Source organism: Monodon monoceros, unplaced genomic scaffold (assembly GCF_005190385.1).
Source record: "Monodon monoceros isolate NGI ecotype Baffin Bay Population unplaced genomic scaffold, NGI_Narwhal_1 Super_Scaffold_4, whole genome shotgun sequence".
Classification (NCBI taxonomy): Eukaryota; Metazoa; Chordata; class Mammalia; order Artiodactyla; family Monodontidae; genus Monodon; species Monodon monoceros.
The window spans coordinates 35,938,364-35,963,727 of record NW_021703781.1 but is presented as its reverse complement, the minus strand read 5'-3'; the positions used below and the strand labels follow the sequence as shown (position 1 = coordinate 35,963,727).

General features: G+C 44.6%; 1 protein-coding gene across 12 annotated transcripts in view; it reads right to left on the bottom strand.

The window, feature by feature from the left end:
- The window catches only part of WDFY4 (WDFY family member 4), a 278,318-nt gene that overhangs the window by 136,507 nt on the left and 116,447 nt on the right, over window positions 1–25,364 (bottom strand). For all 12 annotated transcript variants that reach the window (XR_003797097.1, XR_003797100.1, XR_003797098.1 and 9 more), the window contains 7 exons: window positions 24,690–24,859; window positions 22,429–22,554; window positions 9,945–10,109; window positions 7,066–7,269; window positions 6,243–6,357; window positions 4,821–4,978; window positions 1,711–1,949 (listed from right to left, as the gene is read on the bottom strand). Coding sequence is in view for 7 of the 12 variants with exons in the window: in XM_029245825.1 (XP_029101658.1) it covers window positions 1,711–1,949; window positions 4,821–4,978; window positions 6,243–6,357; window positions 7,066–7,269; window positions 9,945–10,109; window positions 22,429–22,554; window positions 24,690–24,859 (1,177 nt within the window). In the remaining 5 variants the exon portion in view is untranslated. The remainder of the gene's footprint in view (window positions 1–1,710; window positions 1,950–4,820; window positions 4,979–6,242; window positions 6,358–7,065; window positions 7,270–9,944; window positions 10,110–22,428; window positions 22,555–24,689; window positions 24,860–25,364) is intronic.

Here is a 25,364-nt window from a genome sequence, read left to right as displayed (position 1 = left end):
AAAGCATTCTAGAAAAAAAGAAGAACACCTTCTCTTTGTCCCTATCTTATTAAATCCAATGTATGCTCCCAAACAGACCTCCTCAACCTCTCCTGCTTTATACATCATGAGAACTGGTCATTTCTTTCTGCATTAAACTCTGCCTTTGCTTGGCGCTAATCTCATCCCTCATGGAATGGGGCCGGGGCCAGCTTCATGGGCCTGTGACCTGTGCAGCTGTGTATGGTCTGAACTCAGAAGGGTCCCATATTTGGGCTCTGCTGTCACCATCTTGAAATTCTTAGTAATTTTTGAATAAGAGCCCCGCATTTATACTCTGCAGGAACCCTGCACATCATACAGCTGGTTTGAAGTGGGGCGAAGTGGTTTACATATTAAGTTCCCCATGGACCGTGTGCTCCAGAACTCCTGGCCGTGTTCATGTCCAAGTACCCTCTTCTCTGGGCCCCTCACCCAACCTTGCAGAACAGACACTCAGTACAAGTTTGTGGATTGAACCAAAAATGACAAACAAGGAAATGAAAAATAACCAGCATATAAGGATGTCCATTCTTGAAATTTCTAGAATAAAGTCCCTTTGGACTTGGGAGGCCGCTTTGCCATCCAGAGGGATTTGAGGAGGGCAGAACTTCAAGCACACAAGTCGGCTGGCATTCTGCTCCTCTTACCCATGCTTCCAGTACGGATAGGGCCTAATTCTTGAAATACAGAAAAGAAAGAAGCACTTCCCCAGTTTAATCCATACACTGAAAATGGATTATTTTATTTCAAACAAATAAAAAGGCAAATACCTCCTCTGGGCTAGGAGTGTTTTCCAGTGCTTCCCAGAGTGTTTTTAGACAAGTCAACTCGTGGTTTGTAACGTTCAATAGTCAACTCGACAGGATTTGGGGTTTTTTTTTTTCTCAAATAATCAAATTTGTACTGGGATAAACACAACTGAGAAAAGGACAAGAGTAAAGTGTAATATCTCACAGTCCTCTCTTCCTCAACATGGTTCTATTAATAAGAGATAATATTCTTAGGCAGTATAATGCCAAGGCACACATGATGTATGATATATACCTACTACCACACAGAGGGAGAGAGAAAGTGCACATACACAGAAAAATCTAACGTTTTCAAACTTTGAACTTCAGGAAAGGGATTTAAATAGCTTAATTTAATAATTTAATGTATTTGTACTAGTATTTCTTATACAAGGATGTTTATGGATGTCATTTTATATCACAAATTGTGTGTGTATGTCTGGGTATGTGTGGTTTTTCGGTTTGTTTTTTTTTTCCTGCAAGCAAAATTATTCCTGGCTTGCATGATTTAAGTTATTATATATTTTCCCATTCTAAGATTTCATTTATCAAAAGTGAGTATTTCTGAAACCTGGCTGCATCATAAAATCAATTTATGTATTTAATGTTGGAGTTTTCTGCCTGCCCCTCCCCACCCAAATTAAATCAATGAAGTATCTTACAGCCTGAGAATTATGGAAATATGGTAAATTATTATCTCATGATGCTCCTAGCTGCTCAGTCACATGGACAGGTTTGAGGACTACTTACCGTATTATCAAATATTGCACATAATTTGGACAACCAGATAAACAAAAGGATTGTATCATCTATAATTGATCGACTTCAATCAAGTGTCCTCTAAAGCTTTCTTTCCTGCACTGACCACTGGCAAGCAAGGAGACAAGTGGGCAGCTCTAACCTTCTTGCACTGAGCAGCAGAAGACAATGCATGAGACACATGAGGAAGCTGGCGTTAGAATTATAGGTGGCAAAGATAATGTCCCAGTGTTCCTGAAGAAATCCCAGGATGTTGAGAAGGCTGAGGCATTCGGAGAGGGACTGCTGGGGCTTGGAGAGGCAATAAAGAATGACTTTATTTAAACTGCTGTATAGAGCACCGATGACAGCGTCTCTCTGAGAAGAGGCGTTCTCGATGACCTGTGTCATAAAATAAACACACACAGACACATACGTGTGAACACTCTGAAGTTTAGATACCAACCCAGTTAACTGTGAAAATGATACAATCCCAGATTCTTTTCTGCTTTTCAAAAAGTGACATTTCTAAAATCAAAAAGGACTAAACTTCCTCAACCTTGGAGCTTCTATTTAAGTGGATGATCAATAAAGGGAATTCAAACGTTTAAATTTACCAAAAATTGGTGCTAAAAAATTAAAAGTTTACCACAGTCATATTATGTAAAGTAGACATGGGACCACAGATTTCTGAAATACTGGTAACATGGTTGACATTCAGTATATAAGAACATGCTATTAATAGGGTCTTGTTTTAAAAAATGTTATTAATACTAGTTATCAGGTACAGATTGTTACGATATTCCAGTTATCATGCTAAGCATTTTTGCATTTGTGTGCGTATGTTTACATATATTGCCTCATTTAAACATAACAACATCGTGAAGTAGACACTAAGATTATCCCCCCTCAGGGGTAAGAAGGCTGAGAGTCTGAGAGGTAGGAGAGGTAGGTGGTCAGCAAGAGTCAAACCCACACCAGACACTTGAGCCATGCTCTTAACCACTATATCTTCTAAAGGAGACGTGCATCCAATGGATTTTAGTTCATGAGAGATTTAGAGGGGGAAGGCAGAAGGTCCTGATTTGTGGCCTTAACACTGAAGCCATCCATCTGTTTGGCTTCATTGAAAAGAATCCATAGAACAAAAATTATGTGCAAAATGTTTCAGTCTATTAGAAAGCTCATTTGTTAGTTATAGATTGCTCTCTTCAAATCTCATAGGTAATGCAAGTGTTTATACTAATTAAATTTTATTTAAATCTTCTGGAATTTAGGGTTCATGTTTTTATCATCATCCTCTCCTACTCTACAGATGGGTCACATCTTTCAAACTGAGGTTAAGAGGTGTGCGGGTCACAGGCAGCGAGCAGGAGAGAAGAATGGTAGATGTGGGCAGTGAGAGTTCTTGAGCCTGGCACCCTGCTGAAGACATATCAGCCCCAGGAGGCACCAGCTCTTTGATATTAGCTCTGAGTATTTGCTTAGACCACTGGGGAGCTGCTATAGATTGAATGTTAGTGTCATCACCCTAAAATTCATATGTTGAAACCCTAGCCCCCCAGTGTGATATATTTGGAGATGGGGTCTCTTGGAGGTAATTAGGTCATGGGGATGGAGCCCTCATGATGGGATTAGTGCCCTTATAGGAAGAGATAAGTGAGAGCTTGCTTCCTCACTCTCTCCATCATGTTGAGGGTACAATGAAAAGATTACCCTCTCTAAAACCAGAAAGAGAGCCTCACTGGACAACAGATCTGCTGGCACCTTGATCTTGGACTTCCTAGCCTCTAGAACCCCGAGCAGTAAATGTTTGCTGCTAAGTCACCCAGTCTATGGTACTCTATAATAGCAGCCCAAATTCGCTAAGACAGGAGCTCAGTGGCTACTCTCATTTTCAACACGATCTCCCAAGAATCTGATTTTACTCCCCTCAGAGCTGACAAGGGATATTTCTCCCTTCTAGGATTTTTTTTTTTTTTTTTTTTTTTTTTGGCGATACACGGGCCTCTCACTGGTGTGGCCTCTCCCGTTGCGGAGCACAGGCTCCAGACGTGCAGGCCCAGTGGCCATGGCTCATGGGCCCAGCCGCTCTGCGGCATGTGGGATCTTCCTGGACCGGGGCACGAACCCGTGTCCCCTGCATCGGCAGGCGGACTCAACCACTGTGCCACCAGGGAAGCCCTAGGAGTTATTCTTGAAGAAACCTCTGAATACATTCTTTTCAGGTTGCCTAGAACTGGGCATCAGCAGACTGACTATCACTCTAGGAACTGTGCCAAGGCCCAGTCCTGGGGTCTGCATGGGACTCCACAGACAGAAGGGGGCTGGGGGCACTGATGTCATTGTCTCTACGAGGCATGAAGAGGAAGGAGAGGGGCTCTCCTGGATTCTGCCACAGAGAATGCACCGAGAGCTGCAGGCAGGAGCTGCTGGAGATAGATTTCCGCTTGGTAAGAGAAAGTGCTTCCCAACAATCACAGGTGTCCTGGTGACTGGAACCCCCTTGTACCATAGAGAGCTCCTCACACAAGGATGGTTCAAGGAAACAGTGAATGGCCACTTGTCAGGAAAAGTTTCCAGAATGAAATGAGAAGGACCAAAAAAAGGGTTCAACTCTAGAATTTTGAGATTGTTTGAGTCTTTGCGTATGCGTGTGTACACATATACAATGAAGAATGTGTACACATGTGCACACACATACTTACATCTAGGTGTATCTACAGGCATGCACTGGCATGCACAGGTATGTATGGAGATGGAGAAAGAGAGAGAGAGAGAGAGGGAAAGCACATGCAAGAAAAACAGGACCAGGTAAAAATAGACTCTTTCTTCAAATTCAGGAAGGCCCAAATACGACAAATGGAGGTGGATTTTATAGAAGAAAATGAAATAGAACTTTTGGAGATAAAGACCTTTTTCACCCTCTGTTGATGAGGAATAACAATAATTAAGATTAAACCAACATTCACAGTAAAAACCCAAAGGGGGGTGTGCAGAGTTTAGGAGGTGCCTGTGCAGGGGGCTGCGGCCCCTAATCACCGAGATGGATCTCAGGTGGCCCAAGGTGAGAACACTGCAGGGTGCTCAACATCTACTAGGTATTAACCTGGGCGGTAACGGTCCTCCTCCTTCCTCCCACCCATCTCAGATTCTATTTCCAGGAAGGACAGCAGGTCAATATGAACCAAGTGGACAGCAGCCAGCAGTGTCATACAGATACCTGGTGGGTCAGCAGAAGCCTTACCACCACGGCCAACCTGAGGTTCTTACCAACATTATGTGCTCCGTGATGAAGAGAAGGATGTGCCTGGGGTCTGCTGAGAATATTCCACTGTACAGCTTCTCCACCAGCTTCTGGACAAACTGGGAGATGCTGGCAAGTGAAGGAGCAGCAGCAGCTTCTGCATTTGGCTGAGGCTCTCTACTGCCTGGGGGTTGGGGGAGGGTGACAGACCAAGGCTGAGAAATCATCAGTCTAAACTGCCTTCTCTCCACAACAATCTCCAAGCCCCTCTTGGTAACCAACCACATCTTACTCACCTCTCTACAGCCCACTGTAACCCTCTGCGTACTCTGTTGCTCCAAAAATGGGGTCTTATATACAACAGGTGCCCAATGAACACACATTTATTCAAAGTAAATCAATCCTGAACAATCAGTGATATAAACCAAATGGGGAGAAGGCAAGTACAGAGCAGCATTTCTTCCAGTGGCCATTTGGAAGAAGAGTGGGTGAGAATTTAAGGCATACGGTAATGAGAAGGCTGTCATGGTGACCCAAGGCCCTGCTGTTATTTGGACAGAGGATGAAGCTGTAAGGTCAGGTCATCTACCTGTGCTCACCAACACAGCAGGCATTGTGCTCAGACATGGATGCAATGATCTCAGTTAATCTTTAAAGCAACCCTGTAAGTTAGCCACGATTATCCTCCTCACTCACAGGGTCAGGCACCTGCCCGGAGTAATACCACCGTCCAGTGACAGAATCGTGCCCAGAAATGGGCTACCAAGCTCACGCTTTTCACCACTCCACTAGCCTACCACACTTCAGATACCCCAGAAAACCAAAAGTCTCAGGGCTTCTGCACTGTGGGGCAAGAGGAGTCCAGAAGATGAGCTGCATCACTAAGGATTCCACGACTCAAGAACCACAGAAAGAGCTTTTGTTTAATCTTGTCGGGAAGGTACAGCTGCCTCGGAACCAAATGTTCTGAATGAAGTTTCAGTTTGAACTTCTTAGGGGCAATGGCAGCGTCTTCATCCGGGTTCATTCATTTAAGAAACATTTGCTGTGCCCAGGCATAGGTGAGCAGAAGAATGTTAAATTCAGGTTGACATCTTGACTCCCCTCATAGGAAGAAGAAAATTCTACTGAAGCTAGAGGCGAACTGATTTTGGCTCAGAGAACAGGACTTCCCATCTCTGACTGACCCAACAATGGCAGGGGTGACATGGAAAGTAGTAAGTATGCCATCCCTGGGGTCTCCGAGCGAGGTCACTGAGCTCTTGTTGTGAACAACAAGAACAGGTGGAGGGCATCTTCCTGTGGCTCCTAAAGCGCCCTACAGTCCTGCAGCCTAGACTTCCTCTAGAGTCCTGGGGTCAGTGGCTGGCAGGATTGTGGCTGTCCTGTTCAGCTGTCAGCAGCTTTATGTCATCAACAGGAGGAGCAAGTCATCCACCCCCACTCACCTCTAAGCACTGGTGCCTGACCTCCACTCATCATGTGAAATATTTCCATGGTGGAAAGCAAGACCTCAGATTGAAAGTCTCGCTTCTGTTGGCCGGTGGCATTGTCTGGAGAAGCCTGGAAGTAAACCCTGGATTAAGACAGCAGCCACATGGCCACGATGTTCACTCAGTGCCCACCAGGTCCCTCTGCCTGGCCCATATGCTAATACTGCCAGGGCTGGGAGTATGGGCTGCCAACAGCTCACAACTGCCCCTTCTCTGGGGCACTGTCCTCTGCTGACCAAACTGCCTCAACCGGGAAGCAATGCCTACTTCCTAGGGCAAGGAGGCAAGGGGTGGGGGGCCCACAGCCAATGACCACCTGTCAGGTGCCTTAACGTGGGGCCAACTCTGGGATGCAGATAGCACACTACTGCTCTGGCCCAGGCTACTTCTGAGGCCACTTCCTGGCTAGGTCCTCCCTTGTTCTCCTCTGCATCCCTTCTCTGCTTTCCTGAGAGCATCGCCCCCCAAAGTACTCCCACGGAATCCCTGTCTCAGGCTCTGCTTCTAGTAAACCTGGCTAAGACCTGCCCTCATTCATCTATTGACTTGCTGCTTGGTGAGCTCCCTGCTCTGCCGGGGCCTGTGGTTTCCAGAGGATGTCCTCCCACCAATCACTGCAGTGCCAGGAGAGGTTCCTGACCACAAGCCAACTGGCATGGACAGGCCTGGATGAGCTCTCTCAAGAGATCAGCCCTCAGGTCTCCCTGGGCACACCCCGCCCTCCCGGTGCCCACGCCCTCCCACAGCACAGAGCCCAACGACACCCTTTCCAACCCACCTCCAGGAGCACCTCCAGCGGCAGCCACTGCTTGGGGTTGGGAGCCCCAAGCAAGAGCTCCCTCAAGAGTAGCTGCATGAATTCCCTCAGCTGCTTCCGGGTGGGATGTGACTCAGCAGGAGCCTGCAGACCCTCCTCAGTGCTGTTGCCTTCAGGCTCGGCCTCAGGACTGCTGGTGTCCTGGGTAGCCTCTGTCACGGCCCCCTCAAAGACAAGAGAACCCCAGCATGAGCGGCCTACCCTGCCTCAAGGCACTCTCACATCCACCTCTGAGGTGTGCACGGTGGGATTCTCATCAAACCCATTAACATGTAAGGAAATTGAGGCTCCAAGGAGGTAGGCAGCTCGCCCAGAGTCCCAGGGCTCAAAGATGGCCTGCTGTGGCCTCCGAACTCCAGATGGGTGGGAGTGATGGACAGAAGCTGGGCACAGAGCAAGAGAGACCTGCAGTGCTCAGCGAGGAAGCCCAGGATGTATCCCGTGCAAGGCACTTCCCTCCTCGGTGCCACAGCTCCCCATCAGTCAAATAGTAATGATGGAAAGGAACACACAAAGATGTGTGAGATGCAGTGAGAAATAGTGCATGTAGCAATGCCTGGCCCTGATGTACGGTCAAGATAGCCGGTTCCCACCTTCCTGTGGGGCCCTCACCTTTACTGCCTGTCAGGCTCTGCTGATGTTGACAGATAGGACCCTCAGGTGGAAAGAGAAGTAGGACTTCAGCCAGTCCTGGCGTCCAAGTCCCTGAAGTGCCTTGGCCTTCACTTTCTCAGTTTTACATTTATAAAAAGATTGGGAGATAAATGAGATGGGGGTCATTAGCCCAGATACATCCTGGAAGACATGGAGATGCTGGGAGGCCAAATGACACGCCCAAGGACATGCGGCCAGGGATGCCTGACTCCTGGCCCATGAACTTTTCATGCAAGTTTATCTGTTGGTTTCTCCCTTGGCTCATTCATAAAATTAACGCAGCAATTCTTAATTAAGCCATAAAATGAACTTAACAGCACCTAGGGCGGTGATGACTGCATTAATTAGCGCCACGTGGCCTTGACTGGAAAGATGCCATATAAAATCACAGCAAATCAAAACCCTTTTGGCCACCAGCGTTCTGCACGCAGAAAGTCTGTCATGCGTTCTGTGCAACAAAGGCCTTTTGGAGCCGACTTGGAGCTGAAGCAAGGCAAGGAGCTATGGGGATAAGAGCTCTGGAACTGGCGCCTGTCTCATCCACAGTAGGCTGGGAGGTGACTTTGGGCCAGGCCCTCCCTCAGGCAGGAACTATTGAGCGTGGGGAGGCAGAGCCCTGGGTCAGAGTGTGCTTTGTGGCTGCTGGTGGGCAGCCGGCTGGAACCCTAACTTAGCAGATGGCGAGCCTAGCCTGTGGGCGAGGGGCTGAGGTGGGGATCTGGGCTGGGAAGTTCAGGCCGTTGACTCCAGGGCCCAGCCCACTCCAGGTGGGGGGAGTGGTGAGAGGCAGTCTGTAGGGCTGCCTGCCTGGCTTCTGGGCGGGGGTCCCATTCCCTACCCCCTTCAGTGCTGCTCACAGTGCCTTCCTTTGCTCTTTATTGCATCTTTTTTTACTTACTTTTCTAGTATGTTGCTTTAGTTGATATTAACCCATCAAACTATTTTATCTTTTTGCAAATCTTCTACTCCTTACATTTTGTCTTTTTATTAAAACTAAATACTCAAATTCTATTAGGTCATTTAATGTTATTTTAAACTGACTGATGGAAAGGACATGGGCTTTGGGGTGAGAGACTGAGGTGTAAATCTTGGTTCTGTCACTTATTAATCACATAAGCTGTGTCATGTTTCATCTCCTCAACCCTTTTGTGAGATGGGTCTCATCGTCCCACTAAACCGGGAGGAAACGAGTCTGTGCCGCTTCACCTCCCTGAATCTCCCCTCCCCCTTTAACACCTCCTGCGTCAGGGCATGTTAGGGGATGTGAAGCACCAGGCTCAGGACTGTTGTAGGTGCTCAGGCTGGCACCATGAATACACTTCTAGAAAAGAATAGCTAAAAGAGCAGGTTCATTCACTTGGTCATTTAGCAAATAATTACAGAGCAAATATTACCTGACCTCACTGTGCTTCGCATGGCTTCCAGACCCTCTACTTACCAACATGCCTAGCGTGTTCCTTTGGCTACAGTTACTGATTTGTAGACAGGCGTCGCTAATTCACTCTCCCTGGCTGGGTCTCGCCTCCTATTCAGATTTCTGCTCTTCCTCCTCCTGCACCTGCCTTCACGCCTGTCCTCGCCCGCTCCTCTCAGATGCTCTTAGCCCACTGAGTCCCCTGATCGGCTGGGACTGGCTCTTGCTCTCAAACTCACTCACATCTCTTCCTGTAGCGCCCTCTCTACCCCCACACCCACACTTTGTCCTCAAGACCCAGTTGGTCCCCCTGCGCTCCCAGCTGGGCCTTGGCAAACCCTCTGATTGAAAGATGCCGTGGCCTGCAAACAGGACAAGTGTGCTGCAAAGAAGATGGGACACTGTGACAGTTCCACCCCTCCCCCGGCTGGGGCACCGGCCGCAGGTTTCCTGGGATGGAATCTGTTCTTTCATACGATCATCAATGTGTGGGTATTCCATATAAAATTGGACTTGATCTACCATCAAATTTCTCATTACTGAGATTCCTGACGAATCAAAAACTTATTCACTCTGAGAACCAAAAATGACCTGAAGCATCATCTCATAAAGAGAAGGAAAATCACCCGAGTTGTTTACTGAAGGTTTCAGCTAAGTTGCCTTAAATGTATTTTAATTTGGGGAGGGGTGGGGAGGAATTCTGTCCTTTGCCCGTGAAGGGTGATGACGCTCACCCCTGCTCTCACCGGGGTAGGGCAGAGGCATGTCCTACCTGATGGGTTCCCAGGGGGAAGGTGACTGCAGCCAAGGTCTGGAGGAACTCTGGGGCCCGCCAGGCCGGATCCTGGGGGTAGGTGCTGTGCACGATGCCAAGGAACTGCAGCACGCTGGCTGGGAATGTCTGTTCCCAGGCGCTGTCTCCAGAACCTGTCAAGGGCTGATCAGGGACACACTTCATGAGAGGCGGTGCATGGGAGCATGACTTGGGGCTGCATAGGAACCAGAAGATTTGAAATCTAGGGAGATGACCTCCTTTCTGAGACTCTCAACAAGACACCTTACTGCAAGACACCTAAAACTGTGGATTAGAACAGGATACTTGTCATCAATTGAGGAAGGGTTTAATATGCTCAGGCTTGCTCTAAGGGCTTCACACAAATTCCTCTTCTCACCTCACAACAACCCTCTGAGGCACGTTTTATATTTACCCCTATTTTACAGATGGGAAGACAAAGACACAGAGAGGTTAAGCAGTATGTTAACGTTCAACCAGCAGATAAGGGGCAGAGCCAGGAGTTGAACCCAGGCAACCTGGTTATAACGTCTGACTGCCTTCCCCATACTGCCTCTATGTGGTGTGACATGGCCTCTGTGCTCAAGGAACTTGCCAGTTAGGGTTGACGCCAGCCTTCCCCAGCTCAGTGCTAATACTCCCAGTTACAGAGCCTGGACAAACCCTGTCCAAGGCTGCCAGGGCTTGAGGAGCCCCTTCCCCACCAGCCAGGGCTCTGGAATAGATCATGTTGCACTGAAGTGATACCCAGTACCCTGAGGGGACCCAGGCACCCGTTTGCCTCAAACCATAACCTGGTCTTGGCCACATGGCTGAGCCTCCATCGTGGCTGCACACTAGCGTCTTGCTGGAGCCCAGCTCCCTTAACCAGCTGTGGCCAGTCACTCTTTCTGGACACTAACTCTAGCCTCCGTGTGTCCAGCTGCTGCCTGAGGTCCTTCTCTGTCCTGGATGGACAGCCTGGAACTTGAAAATTGAGCAACCTTAATATCAGGGTCATTCCCTACACAGCCACGCCAACAACTAGACTGAATGACCCTCAGCCTCTACTCCTGTGGACGTTACAGGTGGACGTCGGGTCTTCCTCTTGCCAGTTCCTCATCCCCAGCCCCTCCCACCACAGCTTCCTCATTTCCCAACCAGCCTGCCTCGAGTCCTGGCCCTGTGTGCATGAGGTCGCATGTCCTGTTTACCAATTAGGTACCAAATGTCTGGAACTAAGCCTCATTCTAGAAAACTCAAACCTAATTGAAGAAAGAAAGGCAATACGTATGGGACAACTAGAGAGAGGTGCAAAATCTCATTTCCGAGATCTTGTGAGGGTTTGGTATGAGCTGAGCAGGCAGGCAGAGGAAACCTCCTTCTGAAGTCACCTGCACCTGGCTTCTCCACCAGGTTCATACAGCACGATGTTAGACTTAGCGGGAGGACCAGAAGTCAGAGTTCAGAGAGATTTTCTGGAGCTAGTAGGCCTGGTTTGAATACTGCCTCTGCTGCTTACTAACAGTGTGGTTTTGCACCACTTTCTTAATCCCCCTACACCTCCAGTCCCAACTCTGCAAAACAAGGATCATAATATGACCTATTTCGTAAGACTGTCATAAGGATTAAGTGAGACATTTTAGTGCTTCAGGCCTATTTTCACAGTGATTAGCGCACGGTAAATACAGAGGATGCTGGGAGATGAGGTCAGATATAGAGGACTTGGACTTTTGGAAGAATTTGGATTTGATATACTAAGAAACAGACATCCCCTGAAGGTCCTTAGGCAAGGTAGTGCCCTGGAATGAAATGCTAATGCTGGACACACGTGCCTCCACCGTGCCCTCGCTCTGTGACCCTGCCTGAGTGAGTTAATCTCCACAGCTTCAAGGTCTACATTTGCACAAGGGAGAGAATGCTGTCTGCTCCCAAGGATAGGTGCACATAGCAGAATCGCTAACAACTACAAGACGACGATGTTAAATATTGACAAGGACCAGGAGCAACTAGAACCTTCCCAGAATAAGAGCTGGTGAGTGTAAATTGGCACTTCACTTTGGAGAACTATTTGGCAATATCTACTAAAACAAATCATGTGTAAAGATTATAACCCTCAACTTCACCCTGCGTATATTTCCTACAGAAAGATGTATGTCCACCAGAAGATATGTACGTAGCAGCTTTATTCATAATATTTCCAAATGGAAACAACCCAGAATGAATATATAAATAGTGATCCATTATCACAATAAAATACTACTGAACAATAAAAAAGAATGAACCAAGATGGTGGGGGAGTAAGACATGGAGATCACCTTCCTCACCACAAATACATCAAAAATACATATATATGTGGAACAACTCCTACAAAACACCAACTGAACGCTGGCAGAAGACCTCAGACTTCCCAAAAGGCAAGAAACTCCCCACATACCTGGGTAGGACAAAAGAAAAAAGAAAAAACAGAGGCAAAAGAATAGGTGCAGGAGGGGACCTGCACCTCTGGGAGGGAGCTGTGAAGGAGGAAAAGCTTCCACACACTAGGAAGCCCCTTTACTGGTGGAAACGGGGAGTGGGTGGAGGGGAAGCTTCGGAGTCACAGAGAGCGCAGCAACAGGGGTGCAGAGGGCAAAGCAGAGATATTCCCGCATGGAGGATTGGTGCCGACCAGCACTCACCAGCCTGAGAGGCTTGTCTGCTCACCCACTGGGGCAGGTGGGGGCTGGGAGCTGAGGCTTCGGCTTCGGAGGTCAGATCCCAGGGAGAGGACTGGGGTTGGCGGTGTGAACACAGCCTGAAGGGGGCTAGTGTGCCACAGCTAGCCGGGAGGGGGTCTGGGAAAAAGTCTGGAACTGCCTAAGAATCAAGAGACCATTGTTTCGGGGCGTGCGAGGAGAGGGGATTCAGAGCTCCACCTAAACAAGCTCCAGAGACGGGTGCGAGCCGTGGCTAACAGCGCGGACCCCAGAGACGGGCATGAGACGCTAAGACTGCTGCTGCAGCCACCAAGAAGGCTGTGTGAGAGCACAGATCACGCTCGACACCTCTCCTCCCAGGAGGCTGTGCAGCCCACCACTACCAGGGTCCTGTGATCCAGGGACAACTTCCCCGGGAGAACACGCAGTGCGCCTCGGGCTGTTTTGCAACATCACTCCGGCCTGTGCCGCCGCAGGCTCACCCCGCATTCCGTGCCCCTCCCTCCCCCCAGCCTGAGTGAGCCAGAGCCCCCCCCTAATCAGCGGCTCCTTTAACCCCCTCCTGTCTGAGCGAAGAACAGACGCCCTCAGGCGACCTACATGCAGAGGCGGGGCCAAATCCAAAGCTGAACCCCAGGAGCTGTGCGAGCAAAGAAGAGAAAGGGGAATCTCCTCCAGCAGCCTCAGGAGCAGCGGATTAAATCTCCACAATCAACTTGATGTACCCTGCATCTGTGGAATGCCTGAATAGACAATGAATCACCCCAAAACGAGGAGGTGGACTTTGGGAGCAACTGTAGACTTGGGGTTTGCTGTATGTGACAGACTAGTTACTGATTTTTATGTTTATCTTAGTATAGTTTTATTGCTTGTTATCCTTGGTGGATTTGTTTATTGGTTTGGTTGCTCTGCTTTTTTTAAATTACTTTTTAATTCTTTTTATTTTAGTAATATTTTTTTATTTTTTATTTTAATAACTTTATTTTATTTATTTATTTATTTATTTATTTATCTTTCTTTTTTTTTCTCCTTTCTCTTCTGAGTCATGTGGCTGACAGGGTCTTGGTGCTCCAGCCAGGTGTCAGGCCTGAGCCTCTGAGGCGGGAGAGCCGAGTTCAGGACACAGGACCACAGGAGACCTCCCGGCCCCATGTAATATCAATCGGCGAGCGCTCTCCCAGAGATCTCCGTCTCAATGCTAAGACCCAGCTGCACTCAACAACCAGCAAGCTCCAGTGCTGGACACCCCATGCCAAACAACTAGCAAGACAGGAACACAACCCCACCCATTAGCAGAAAGCCTGCCTAAAATCATAATAAGTTCACAGACACCCCAAAACACACCACTGGACACGGTCCTGCCCACCAGAAAGACAAGATCCAGCCTCATCCACCAGAACACAGGCACCAGTCCCCGCCACCAGGAAGCCTACACAGCCCACTGAACCAACATAACCCACTGGGGGCAGACACCAAAAACAATGGGAACTACAAACCTGCAGCCTGTGAAAAGGAGACCCCAAACACAGTAAGTTAAGCAAAATGAGAAGACACAGAAATATGCAACAGAAGAAGGAGCAAGATAAAAACCCACCAGACCTAACAAATGAAGAGGAAATAGGCAGTCTACCTGAAAAAGAATTCAGAGTAATGACAGTAAAGATGATCTAAAATCTTGGAAATAGAATAGACAGAATGCAAGAAACGTTTAATAAGGACCTACAAGAACTAAAGAGCAAACAATGATAAACAACACAATAAATAAAATTTAAAATTCTCTAGAAGGAATCAATAGCAGAATAACTGAGGCAGAAGAACGGATAAGTGACCTGGAAGATAAAATAGTGGAAATAACTACCACAGAACAGAATAAAGAAAAAAGAGTGAAAAGAATTAAGGATAGTCTCAGAGACCTCTGGGACTTTAAATGCACCAACATTCGAATTATAGGGGTCCCAGAAGAAGAAGAGAAAAAGAAAGGGACTGAGAAAATATTTGAAGAGATTATAGTTGAAAACTTCCCTAATGTGGGAAAGGAAATAGTCAATCAAGTCCAGGAAGCATAGAGAGTCCCATACAGGATAAATCCAAGGAGAAACATGCCAAGACACATATTAACCTATCAAAAATTAAATACAAAGGAAAAAATACTAAAAGCAGCAAGGGAAAAGCCACAAATAACATACAAGGGAATCTCCATAAGGTTAACAGCTGATCTTTCAGCAGAAACTCTGCAAGCCAGAACGGAGTGGCAGGACATATTTAAAGTAATGAAAGGGAAAAACCTACAACCAAGATTACTCTACCCAGCAAGGATCTCATTCAGATTCGATAGAGAAATTAAAAACTTTACAGACAAGAAAAAGCTAAGAGAATTCAGCACCACCAAACCAGATTTACAACAAATGCTAAAGGAACTTCTCTAGGCAGGAAAAACAAGTGAAGGAAAAGAGCTACAATAACAAACCCAAAACAATTAAGAAAATGGTAATAGGAACATACATATCGATAACTACCTTAAATGTAAATGGATTAAGTGCTCCAACCAAGAGACATAGGCTGGCTGAATGGATACAAAAACAAGACCCGTATATACGCTATCTGCAAGAGACCCACTTCAGACCTAGGGACACACACAGACTGAAAGTGAGGGGATGGAAAAAGATATTCCATACAAATGGAAACCAAAAGAAAGCTGGAGTAGCAATTCTCCTATCAGACAAAATAGACTTTACAATAAAGACTATTACAAGAGACAAAGAAGGACACTACATAATGATCAAGGGATCAATCCAAGAAGAAGATATAACAATTGTAAATATTTATGCACCCAACATAGGAGCACCCCGATACATAAGGCAAAGGCTAATAGCCATAAAAGGGGAAATCCACAGTAACACAATCATAGTAGCGGACTTTAACACCCCACTTGCACCAATGGAAAAATCATCCAAAATGAAAATAATAAGGAAACACAAGCTTTAAATACGCATTAAACAAGATGGACTTAATTGATATTTATAGGACATTCCATCCAAAAACAACAGAATACACTTTCTTCTCAAGTGCTCATGCAGCATTCTCCAGGATAGATCATATCTTTGGTCACAAATCAAGCCTTGGTAAATTTAAGAAAATTGAAATCCTATCAAGTATCTTTTCTGACCACAACGCTATGAGACTAGATATCAATTACAGAAACAAAGCTGTAAAAAATACAAACACATGGAAGCTAAACAATACGCTACTAAATATCCAAGAGATCACTGAAGAAATCAAAGAGGAAATCAAAAAACACCTAGAAACAAATGACAATGAAAACACGATGACCCAAAACCTCTGGGATGAAGCAAAAGCAGTTCTAAGAGGGAAGTGTATAGCAATACAATCCTACCGCAAGAAACAATAAAAATCTCAGATAAACAACGTAAACTTACACCTAAAGCAATTAGAGAAAGAAGAGAAAAAAAAACCCAAAGTGAGCAGAAAGAAATCATAAAAATCAGATCAGAAATAAATGAAAAAGAAATGAAGGACACAACAGCAAAGATCAATAAAACTAAAAGTTCGTTCTTTGAGAAGATAAAAAAATTGATAAACCATTAGCCAGACTCATCAAAAAAAAAAAGGGAAAAGACTCAAATCAACAGAATTAGAAATGAAAAACGAGAAGTAACAACTGACACTGCAGAAATACAAAAGATCACGAGAGACTACTACAAGCAACTCCATGCCAATAAAATGGACAACCTGGAAGAAATGGACAAATTCTTAGAAAAGCACAACCTTCTGAGATTGAACCAAGGAGAAACAGAAATTATAAACAGACCAATCACAAGCACTGAAATTGAAACTGTGATTAAAAATCTTCCAACAAACAAAAGCCCAGGACCAGATGGCTTCACAGGCCAATTCTATCAAACATTTAGAGAAGAGCTAACACCTATCCTTCTCAAGCTCTTCCAAAACATAGCAGAGGGAAGAACACTTTCCAAGCTCATTCTACGAGGCCACCATCACCTTGATACCAAAACCACATAAAGATGTCACACAAAAAGAAAACTACTGGCCAATATCACTGATGAACATAGATGCAAAAATCCGCAACAAAACACTAGCAAACTGAATCCAACAGCACATTAAAAGGATCATACACCATGATCAAGTGGGGTTTATCCCAGGAATGCAAGGATTCTTCAATATGCACAAATCAATCAATGTGATACACCATATTAACAAATTGAAGGATTAAAACCATATGATCAGGCTTCCCTCGTGGCACAGTGGTTGAGAGTCCGCCTGCCGATGCAGGGGACACGGGTTTGTGCCCCGGTCCAGGGAAGATCCCACATGCCACGGAGCAGCTAGGCCCATGAGCCATGGCTGCTGAGCCTGCACATCCAGAGCCTGTACTCCGCAATGGGAGAGGCCACAACAGTGAGAGGCCCGCGTACGACAAAAAAAAAAAAAAAAAAAAAAAACCCATATGATCATCTCAATAGATGCAGAAAAAGCTTTCGACAAAATTCAACACCCATTTATGATAAAAACCCTCCAGAAAGTAGGCATAGAGGGAACTTACCTCAACATAATAATGGCCATATATGACAAACCCACAGCCAACACTGTTCTCAATGGTGAAAAACTGAAACCATTTCCACTAAGATCAGGAACAAGACAAGGCTGCCCACTCTCACCATTATTATTCAACATAGTTTTGGAAGTTTTAGCCATGGCAATCAGAGAAGAAAAAGAAACAAAAGGAATCCAAAACGGCAAAGAAGAAGTAAAACTGTCACTGTTTGCAGATGACATGATACTATACATAGAGAATCCTAAAGATGCCACCAGAAAACTACGAGAGGTAATCAATGAATTTGGTAAAGTAGCAGGATACAAAATTAATGCACAGAAATCTCTTGCATTCCTATACACTAATGATGAAAAATCTGAAAGAGAAATTAAGGAAACACTCCCATTTACCACTGCAACAAAAAGAATAAAATAGCTAGGAATAAACCTACCTAAGGAGACAAAAGACCTGTATGCAGAAAACTATAAGACACTGATGAAAGAAATTAAAGATGATACAAACAGATGGAGAGATATACCATGTTCTTGGATTGGAAGAATCAACATTGTGAAAATGACTATACTACCCAAAGCAATCTACATATTCAATGCAATCCCTATCAAAATACCAATGGCATTTTTCACAGAACCAGAATAAAAATTTCACAGTTTGTATGGAAACAAAAAAGACCCCAAATAGCCAAAGCAATCTTGAGAAAGAAAAACGGAGCTGGAGGAATCAGGCGCTCTGACTTCAGACTATACCACAAAGCCACAGTAATCAAGGCAGTACAGTAGTGGCACAAAAACAGAAATATAGACCAATGGAACAGGCTAGAAAGCCCAGAGATAAAGCCATGCACATATGGTCACCTTATCTTTGATAGAGGAGGCAAGAATATACAATGGAGAAAAGACAGCCTGTTCAATAAGTGGTGCTGGGAAAACTGGACAGTTATATGTAAAAGAATGAAACTAGAACACTCCCTAACACCATACACAAAAATAAGCTCAAAATGGATTAAAGACCTAAATGTAAGGCCAGACACTATAAAACCCTTAGAGGAAACATAGGCAGAACGCTCCATGACATAAATCACAGCAAGGTCCTTTTTGACTCACCTCCTAGAGAAATGGAAATAAAAACAAAAATAAAACAAATGGGACCTACTGAAACGTAAAAGCTTGTGCACAGCAAAGGAAACCATAAAGAAGATGAAAAGACAACCCTCAGAATGGGAGAAAATATTTGCAAATGAAGAAACTGACAAAGGATTCATCTCCAAAATATACAAGCAGCTCATGCGGCTCAATATCAAAAAAACAAAGAACCCAATCCAAAAATGGGCAGAAGACCTGAATAGACATTTTTCCAACAAAGATATACAGATTGCCAAAAAACACACGAAAGGATGCTCAACGTCACTAATCATTAGAGAAATGCAAATCAAAACTACAATGAGGTATCATCTCACACCGGTCAGAATGGCCATCATCAAAAAATCTACAAATAGTCAATGCTGGAGAGGGTGTGGAGAAAAGGGAACCTTCTTGCACTGCTGGTGGGAATGTAAATTGATACAGCCACTATGGAGAACAGTATGGAGGTTCCTTAAAAAACAAAAAATAGAATTACCATATGACCCAGCAATCCCACTACTGGGCATACACCCTGAGTAAACCATCATTCAAAAAGAGTCATGTACCACAATGTTCATTGCAGCACTATTTACAATAGCCAGGACATGGAAGCAAGCTAGGTGTCCATTGACAGATGAATGGATAAAGAAGAGGCACATATATACAATGGAATACTACTCAGCCACAAAAAGAAACGAAACTGAGTTATTTGTAGTGAGGTGGATGGACCTAGAGTCTGTCATACAGAGTGAACTAAGTCAGAAAGAGAAAAACAAATACAATATGCTAACCCATATATATGGAATCTAAAAAAAAGGTTCTGAAGAACCTAGGGGCAGGACAGAAATAAAGACCCAAGTGTAGAGAATGGACTTGAGGACACGGGGAAGGGAAAGGGGAAGCTGGGACAAAGTGAGAGAGTGGCATGGACATATATACACTACCAAATGTAAAATAGATAGCTAGTGGGAAGCAGCCACATAGCACAGGGAGATCAGCTCGGTGCTTTGTGACCACCTAGAGGGGTGGGATAGGGAGGGTGGGAGGGAGACACAAGAGGGAGGGGATATCAGGATATGTGTATATATATATATAGATGATTCACTTTGTTATACAGCAGAAACTAACACAACATTGTAAAGCAATTATATTCCGATAAAGATGTTTAAAAAAAAAAAAAAAAGAATGAACTACCAGCATACATAATGATGAGTGAAAGAAGCCAGAAGCAAGAGTACATACTGTAGGATTCCATTGATATTAAGTTCAAGAACAGGCAAACAAATCTATGGTTACACTGTGCAAGGGAATAATAGCAAACGAAGTGAAGTTCCAAGCAAAATAAAATAAACTGTTTGAGAAAGATATGTTAGCATTATTCACTACAATTATATTTCTGACCTTTTTCTCTTATCCTTCCGGTTTTTGCCTTTTAGATTTTGATGCTTGTCTACCATATTTGGTAAATGATGCTTTCAAGGCAGATATCTTCACTGAACCAAAATAATATTCCAGTGGCTTTGCTTTTGTTATATGTTTGTTAGATTTCACAAGACTGGGTCTTGTTTTTTGACCCAGTTTAAGGGTCACGTCTGTTATATGACAGTTAACCATTTTATGTTTGCTATTATAAAGTAAATGTTTGGCCTTATTTTCTTACTTCCCTCAGCATACTATGTATTTTCTTTACTTTAAATGCTTTCATGTTATTCCCTTGGTTTGCTCTTTCTAAATAACATTGATTTAAAAAGGTAACAAACTCTCTATGGTGCAAACAGAAAATATGCATTTTTTTCAGGCATCCCCACATCAGTTGCACATTAGGTCTACAAGGGAGCCATGAATAAGTTTCCCAAAGATGGAAAGTGTAAAGATCACATGTCCTGACTAGGACAAAACTAAACTGGAAATGAATAACAACAATAAAAGAAAACAAAAAATTCAGCTACATGGCACTGAAAAAGATGAATCAAAAAGGTCTTTAAATCTGCAATCACAGAAACTCTAGAAAACAACAAAAAATTAAGATGTCAAATATCAAAATTTTAGAACTAGCCAGAAAAAAATGAGGGGAATGATAAATATATCCAAAGTTGGTTCTTTACAAATCCACAAGTCCTCAGCTCCTTAAGTAATGGGAGAAGTGAAGAGAGAGCATGGACTTACAAATTAAGAAGAAGAAGGGGGAAATAATCACACAGAAAATTAAATGAATTAAAGGAGACCATTCGTGCAAACTGAATAAATGGGAAGATTTTTAAAACTACCAATTACCTAAACTAGGTGAAGGAGACATTTAAAAGCCTAAGCAAGGCAATAATGGGAAAAATTCAGGCCCAAGAAGTTTCATAGGAACAATTTAAATAGTATGAGTCATGGATTTAACATCACCTTGAATAAAAAGAAAGGAGAGAAGTCTTTTTTTAGTAAAGCTAGCATAATGCTGATATCAAAACTTGACAACATATAACATAAAGAAAACCACAACATAATATCACTTATAAATATGAATGCAAAATCATAAATTAAATATTTACAAGCAGAATAAGGAAGTATGCTAAATGAATAAGAACAGAGTGATAAAGTGAGATCTTTGCAAGAATGCAAGGAAATCTATTGATATAATTCATCAGAGGTAAATGTTTAAAAGAAAAACCCATCTGATCATCTAATTATATGCTAAAAGAGTATTTAATAAAAATTAAGTACATTCCTGTTTTTAAAAAGAGCAAAAAGTTTGATCTATACTTTCCAAGCATTATCAACACACACACAGAAAAGTTGGCAAAAGGTGAAACATGCAATTCACAGTAAAATAAATAGATATGGTTAATAAGCATATGAAAATGCTATCAATTTCAGTGATAATAAATGCAAAAGAACTCAACTATCATCAGTTTGGCCATGTCATTGAGTCTGTGTGGACTGGGCCAAGCCCATCTATAGAGGACGGTGGGATGTGTGTTAGGAGGAATGTCCACATATAATGTCTACTGCAACCTTCCTGAGAAAAAGAATGCATGAAGTACACCTTGACCCACTATTCCACATCCTGGAATTTACACTAAGGAGGTCATCAAACTAGAGGGAAAAGATGTCTGCTCGAGAAAGTTCATTACAGTCTTTTGATAACAATGAACATTCCAAGAAACAACAAAACTTTCCATCTTCAAATATAGATGATTCCCAACAAAATGTTGAGAAAAAAAGGCAAAGGGAATTTATCTGGTCTGATCCTCTAAGGATATGGTATACTCTTAGAGAGGTGTCTGCAAGGATATTCCACTAAAGTTCAGAGTGGTTACCTCTGGATGGGAGTGATTTCAGGTCATTTTTACTTTCTACTCTTTTTCTTACTTAAATTTTAAAGGTAGTCATGCATCATTTTACAGAAGCAATTAGGTTTCCCCACATATCTCAAACCTCCAGTTGCCTTTAGAGTCTATAGAATGAAGCCAGAACTTTTCAGCCTCTCATGGGTGTTCTTGTTACCTGGCTCTCAATTACTCCTGCTCACAGGCCACGTGGCCTTTGCCTCCAGGTCTAAAATAACCTCTCCACCCACCTTCAAGGTGGACCTTGAAGGCCTGAATCAAAGGCTCTCCATGTCATGTCTGTAGCAGGCGGGCATCTGTCTTCTCTAAGACAGGTCTCTCTACCTCATGGGTCCCTCACTCGAGAGGCCCACCTGTCCTGGTAGAGGTGAGCTCCTTGAGGGCAGAGACCCCTTTTCCCCCTCCACAGGGTCCCTGAAGCTCCCGATTTAAAGCAGTTGCTCAGAAATGTTCCCTTTGACTGGAGTCGTTAAATCTCCCAGTGAAGAAAGTCAAATGTTTAAACAAATGGAAAACAGATGTCTTCTGGCAAGAGCCCATAAACTCCACTGGGGACAATTAGGTTGGGCTTCCCGTTGAGCACCTAAGTTATCACCTTGCCTCTTCTATCAAGATTTCTGAATAATACCTGCAAATTATCAGCACTACTGGGAAGCTGCTGGGAAAAATCAAGGTTGACTTTTCTGAGCTTGTCTTCCCGTCAGAACCCCCTCTCGGCGTGTGGGGAATGGGTCTCACCTGGCTCATGGTGGCTTTCAGCATCTCCAGGAGCAGCAGGGCACCTTCAGTGCACAGCCCAGCCCGGAGGACTTCTTCCCTGTGGTGCTTACGCAAGAGCCACTGAAGCATGGCATCCAGGCTGTCCTGAAAAAGGAGGCAAGCGATGTAAAGAGACCTGTGGCTACACAGCAAGGGGATCGGCTTTCCAGCCAGCACACGGCATTTCCCAGGGGCCCCAGTGGGAAAGGCAAAACAGCGCAGTAACAGCCCAGGTGGCTGGCCCATTCAGGGAGCTTCAGCCCACTAGCGGGGTACAAGGGAAATGCACACTTCCAAGATGGTGCCGAAGACCCACCAGCAACTTGTATCGAAATTTAGTTCTTTTGGTCTGACATCACAAATACTCAATCTCCCGATCAATTTTAATGAACTTTTATAAATGAGATTACGGAAAGTGTGACAGATTCAAAGGCTTTAGGGCAACTGCAGAGTGCAACAGAGAGAACATGGGGTTGACAAGCACGACGATCTGACTTTGCCTCTTTAAAAACTGGGCTTACACAAGCTATTCAGCCTCTTGGCAGTTCAGTTTCCTTCTCTGTGTAATGAAAATTACATTATCTGCCCCATGGGATTGTTATAAATATCAAGGAAAATAAAATACGTAAAACATCTATCACGGGTCCTGACATTCAGCAAATGTTTGTTTCCTGCAATACAGTCTTGGAAAAATAAAAATATAGGGTTTTGATTAACTTAGCACAGCATATTAAGAACTTTATTTTGAAGTGTGATCTCTAATACTATTAGCATATATCAAGATTGAGACAGGTCAAATATAAGGGTGTACGAGAGGTGAATTTTTTAGCCCTCTGTTTGCAAAGAGGTGCCCCTCCACCCATGTCAATTCAGTGCAGTTTAACTCAACTCTATCAAGACCAAAAAACAATTTCTGAGTCTGTCTCTCAGGTGCCCAGGAAAGTGAGTAAGAGGTGGGGTCTATTTTTGAGGTGCTCAGTATCTAAGAAGAGAAGCAGATGTAAATGTGCTGGTACCATATAAGGCAAAGGTGAATGCATGATGAGGCCCAAAGAGGAATGGTTCCTGTTGTCTAGGGAGTCTAAGCAGGAGGTGGCATCTGAGCTGAGAATTGAGGGAAGACACCTTTCCAGGCAGGTGATGGCGGGAGAAAGGGCTCATTAAAGGCCCAGGGCAGGCAAGGACAAAGCAGCTGGTCTTACTGGGGAGGTGACTCAGGAGGATCACAGCACAGAGGGCCATCGAGAAACAAAGCTGGGCTGGGGAGACAAGTGAGACATCCAATCAGGAAGGGTCTTGATGCTGGCTGGGGGACTCTGAACGTGATCCCACAGGAACAGGAGCCAGTGAAGCCTTGGATTTGGTTCAGGTCGGTGAGTTAGTGAACGAGAGGCTGGTGAGAAGGTATATACAGTGAGTGTAGACTCCTCTTTGGAGAAAATTGGCCAAGGAAAAATAGGAGAGTGATAAACAGGACAGGAGCTGGTCAAGAGTGTGAGTCAAGGGGGCAGCTTCTGGTTTTAGGTGGGACATAATTTATCATACTTATGGTCTATGAGGCAAGAGTCAGTAGAAAGAGATGCCGAAAATATAGAAGAAGGGATAATAAGGGGTGAGGTCACTCGGGAAAGGAGTGGAAGGAATCCAGACCAGCCCCGAAAAGCTGCTCTTCCAGCAACAGTGGAGAGAAGGTGATAAAGAGGGTCATGGAATATACAAGTGGTGGAGGGTGGGGTCCTGAGGCAGTGCCCCCTTCACGGGGGCCTCTACTCCTACCATGACATAAGTCATCTGAGCAAAGGGCGTCTGCAGGCCAGAAGGCTCGGGCATGTAAGGGTCACGCTAGAGCGCAGGGGAATAGCAGGGGTATTACTAAGGTAAAGGGACATGTTTCTTTGGAGGACATAAACTGAGGCTCTATGTCTGTTATGGGAGAAATTCACCTCCTCGTGTTGCCCCCGCCATCGTGTGATTTCTCTAGCTGTGCCTGGAAGGAGAAAGACTTCAAAGAGGAACTGATAAAAACAGAGACCTGCTGGGAGGGACATGAGAGGCAGAGGCTGAAGAAGTGAAGGGTATTTGAAAAGCTAGCCAGGGGTGGGGACTGCTAGGGAAGGAAGTGGGTCAGGACGAAATCTGGAAAACATGGAGGAAGGCGGGGAGTCTTAGGGACCTGCCTTGGTCATACAGAATCAGAAAGCCAAGTGTGTCACTCCATCCCAGGAACCCCAAGAACCTACTTTGGGCCCGTCCATCAGCTCTGTAAGTGGTGTTTGTAGGAAGAAGGTGGACACGATGAGGTAGACTTCCGGAATATGAACATGGTGGGCCAGAAAGTCACTCAAGACTTGGAACCCAGGAAGCAGGCAGGGGCTCTGGTCAGGCGTGGGAGGGTGGCTCTTCAGGTTATCTATCATCAGGGAGAGGGGCACAAAATCCAATTGAGAAAAACTGCTGTTGCTTCTGGTCCAGGTGAGAACTGGACGCAGAAAGGAATCCCCTACCACCCACCCATCCCACAGAGATGCCAGATGGAAATATATGTCATACATACTGGAGCACAAGAAAGTGCTCAACAAGAATTTTTCCTATTCCTGACATGCTCATTCATTCGTTCAAAACCAGATGCTTATTTGGTGCCTACCACCTTAGAGGCAATAAGACCTCTTTGCATTATGCAATAAGAACATAGTGTTTTGACAAAATATACAGAACCCCAGGCCTTTATCAACTACTTACAATGTGGTGGGAGGGACAGACTTTACAGAATTAAATACCTAAATAAATATGTATAAACGATGATAAGCACTATAAAAAAAAAAAAAAAAGAGAGAGTGTAACAGAGGTGCCCTAATCCATACGGGACTCTCCTCCTCTCCTAGAGGAAGTAACATTTGAATCAAGAGCTGAAGGAT